This window comes from Impatiens glandulifera, chromosome 9, assembly GCF_907164915.1.
Source record: "Impatiens glandulifera chromosome 9, dImpGla2.1, whole genome shotgun sequence".
NCBI classification, from domain to species: Eukaryota; Viridiplantae; Streptophyta; class Magnoliopsida; order Ericales; family Balsaminaceae; genus Impatiens; species Impatiens glandulifera.
This window is the reverse complement of record NC_061870.1, coordinates 13,609,700-13,613,518: the sequence shown is the minus strand read 5'-3', so window position 1 is coordinate 13,613,518 and position 3,819 is coordinate 13,609,700. Positions and strand designations below refer to the sequence as shown.

The 3,819-nt window shown below is 33.9% G+C and overlaps 1 protein-coding gene across 1 annotated transcript; it reads left to right on the top strand.

Annotated features, from left to right (window-relative positions):
- The first annotated feature begins 1,274 nt into the window (after positions 1 to 1,274).
- Positions 1,275 to 3,528, top strand: LOC124914994 (putative pentatricopeptide repeat-containing protein At5g65820). The gene has a single exon (XM_047455634.1). It carries the CDS (start codon positions 1,371 to 1,373, stop codon positions 3,321 to 3,323), a length of 1,953 nt encoding a protein of 650 aa, XP_047311590.1. The 5' UTR covers positions 1,275 to 1,370; the 3' UTR covers positions 3,324 to 3,528.
- The last annotated feature ends 291 nt before the right edge of the window (positions 3,529 to 3,819 follow it).

Sequence of the window (3,819 nt, the reverse complement as noted above, 5' to 3'; positions counted from 1 at the left end):
TAAATTTATTTAAATATCTTGCAAATTTAATATCAAGTGAAGTTTGTTTCACTTCTATCAACGCTGTAAATATTGAGTGAAGCAATCTTCACCTAGTAGTGCTTGTTTCACTCATTTGAACACTGTAAATCCCAGGTGCTTGCTTCACCTGATAGTGCTTTTTTTTTTGCAGACTTACATAAAGGTATAAATGCTTTTACATGAACATATAAATGTTTTTACATAAATGTGTTAATGATTTTACATGAACATTTATATATATTTAATATATAATTATATAAAATATAAAATAATTTAAATAATTTTTTTAAATATCTTACAAATAAATTTATAAATATTTTGTTTTACAAATTTATTTAAATATATTACAAAATTCTTTGAACATGTTATATATATATATATATTTATTATATAATCATATAAAATAAATTAATTTAAATATCTTACAAATGTAAATATCAAGTGAAGTTCACTTCACTTCTATCAGTGCTGTAAATATTGAGTGAAGCAAGCTTCACCTAGTGGTGTTTGTTTCACTCATTTGAGCGCTGTAAATACCCAGGTGAAGCAAACTTCACCTGGTAGCGCTTGTTTTTTTATTCTATTGCAGATTTACATGAAGACATAAATGATTTTACATGAACATATAAATATTTTTACATAAATGTGTTAATGGTTTTACATGAACATTTATATATATTTAATATATAATTATATAAAATATAAAATAATTTAAATATTTTTTTAAAAATATTTTACAAATAAATTTTAAAATATTTTGTTTTACAAATTTATTTAAATATATTAAAAAAAATTTGAACATGTTTTTATATATATATATTTAATATATAATCATATAAAATAATTAAAGTAAATTCATTTAAATATCTTACAAATTTAATATCAAGTATCATATAAACTGCTTTTACATGAATGTATTTTATATTCACCTGAGTGAATATATATCAATCAATTTTACATGGACAACCTTACGTAAAACAGTGTAGACTGTCTTTTCAATAGTCATATAAAACAGAGTGAAGCGAAGGAAGCTTCACTCATTTCTGTTTCTGCTGAACCCGGAATAAAATACGGGTTCCGGGTTCTCTTTCTTCCTTTCAACCCAATTTTAATTTATTAATATAATAATAATGCTGAGTTTTGATTGGTCCGCAACATGGGAACACCCAATTCGGTAGCAGAAGATCTGATAACCCTAATTTTAGTCACGAGCGTGTTCACTTCAGACTAACCGTCTTTCACACTTTGATCTCTTTAACGGCGGCGGCGGCAAAAATGAGTCGTTGTGTAGAGTTCAATAACAATGGAAACTAATACCATCGCACGTTCTAACGTTTTTGCTCTCTCGAATGAACAAAATGCGAAGGATCTTCTCAACATCTGCGTCTATTTGCACCAAGCACAGAACCCTATTTTACAAAACTTCAATATCAGCCTTCTCAACTCATGAACCTCCAATCCCATCTATTTTAACTAGCTCCATCGCCAAAGATCAGGATGATCCAACTGATAGAAGAAGAGGGTTTGGCCTTATTCGCCTTGAAAAAGAATCAGATACCTCCAATAATGAATCTTTCCGCGATGAATTTTCTGCCGATGTTGAAAGGATTTACAGAATCCTAAGAAAGTTCCACTCACGGGTACCCAAATTGGAGCTCGCTCTTCAAGAATCAGGTATTGATATGAGATTAGGTCTAACGGAACGTGTACTGAACCGCTGTGGTGACGCCGGAAATTTGGGGTATATGTATTTCGTTTGGGCTTCAAAGCAACCAGGATACAGTCATACCTACAATGTTTACAAAGCGATGATTAAGATCCTTGGAAAGATGAGGCAATTTGGTGCAGTCTGGGCGTTGATTGAGGAAATGAGGCGAGAGAATCCTCAGCTCATCTCACCGGAGGTCTTCATCGTTTTGATGCGGAGATTTGCCTCTGCTAGAATGGTGAAGAAGGCTATTGAAGTGTTAGATGAAATGCCCAAATACGGTTGTGAACCAGATGAGTATACGTTTGGTTGTCTATTAGATGCTCTATGCAAGAACAGCAGTGTAAAAGAAGCAGCTTCACTGTTCGACGAAATGCGAACTAAATTTCCACCCACAATTAAGCATTTTACTTCTTTACTATACGGTTGGTGCAAAGAAGGAAAGCTTATAGAAGCAAAGCATGTACTAGTACAGATGAGGGAAGCGGGTTTCGAACCAGACATTGTAGTTTACAACAATTTGCTAAATGGGTACGCAGTTGCGGGAAAAATGGCCGACGCTTTCGATCTTCTTCACGAAATGAGGAAGAAAAGTTGTGAACCAAACGCAGGGTCCTTCACAATTCTCATTCAAGCCCTTTGTTCTCAAGAAAAGATGGATTCTGCCATGAAAGTTCTTACAGACATGCAGAATCACGGCTGTGAGGCAGATGTGGTGACTTATACCACACTCATAAGCGGTTTTTGCAAATGGGGAAAGATCAAGAAGTGTTATGAAGTTCTTGACCTAATGATTGAGAGAGGGCAAATTCCGAATCAAACGACGTATTTGAATATCATACTAGCGCACGAGAAAAGGAAAGAACTTGACGAGAGTTTAATCGTGATAAAGCAAATGATTGACAAAGGTTGTCATCCTGATCTCAACATCTACAATGTTATTATCCGTCTGGCTTGTAAATTGGGCGATATAGAACAAGCGGTTTCAATTTGGAACGAAATGGAAGAGAACAGTCTCAGTCCAGGTACAGATTCTTTCGTGGTTATGATTAATGGTTTTCTTTCCGAAGGTTATTCAAATGAAGCTTGTGATTATTTCAAAGAAATGGTGGAAAGAGGTCTTTTTTCTGTTCCTCATTATGGTATTTTAAAGGAGTTATTGAACAAGGTGTTAAGAGAAAGTGATAAGATTGAGATGGTTAAAGATGTTTGGACCTGTATGATTACGAAAGGTTGTGATGTTAATGTTTGTGCTTGGACAATATGGATTCATGCATTATTCTCTAATGGACATGTGAAAGAAGCTTGTTCATATTGTTTAGAGATGATGGAGGCTGGTTTAATGCCTCAGCCTGATACTTTCGCTAAGTTAATGATAGGTTTGAAAAAGTTGTATAATAGAGAGATTGCTGGTGAGATAACGGAGAAGGTTAGGGAGATGGCTGAAGAAAGGGGGATAACGTTTAAGATGTATAAGAGAAGGGGTGAGCGAGATTTGAAGGAGAAATTGAAAGAGAAAATTGATGGGAGGAAGAGAAGAGGTCGTCGTCGTAAGTGGGGAAGTAGTGTTGTTGGCAAATCAAACGAGTTATAGATTCTTCGCAAAATGAGGCAATCCCTTTGTCCATATTTTGTTTCCAATTTTGGGGTAAATGCTTGATTATCTGCCTTCAATTTGCATAATGGAGAACCATAATTGGATTTATTTTGGAGTTCTTTTTTGGCTGATGTTTGTATTTTTCTATCAACTTAGAAGTTAAACTCCTTTGGTCCTATGAATGGTTGTGACCATTTATGAAGTTCTTAATCAGTCCATTGAGTAATTTGAAATCCAAACTTAATCGCTCTGTCCTGGTTGGGAGTCATGGTTGGGAGTCAGGATCCCCGAACATGGATCTTTCGCCTTTCAGCCATATAGGATCGGACCACTATATCTTTCCTTACTCTTTCAATTAGTAATTTGAATAATCTATTTCTGTATGGTTAACTGAGTTTGAATTAGATTATATTTTTGTTTTTGTATAAACAATAATATATTTTATCTTTTTATGTGATTCAATGCTTAATAATATAACTTTTGAAGGAATGTA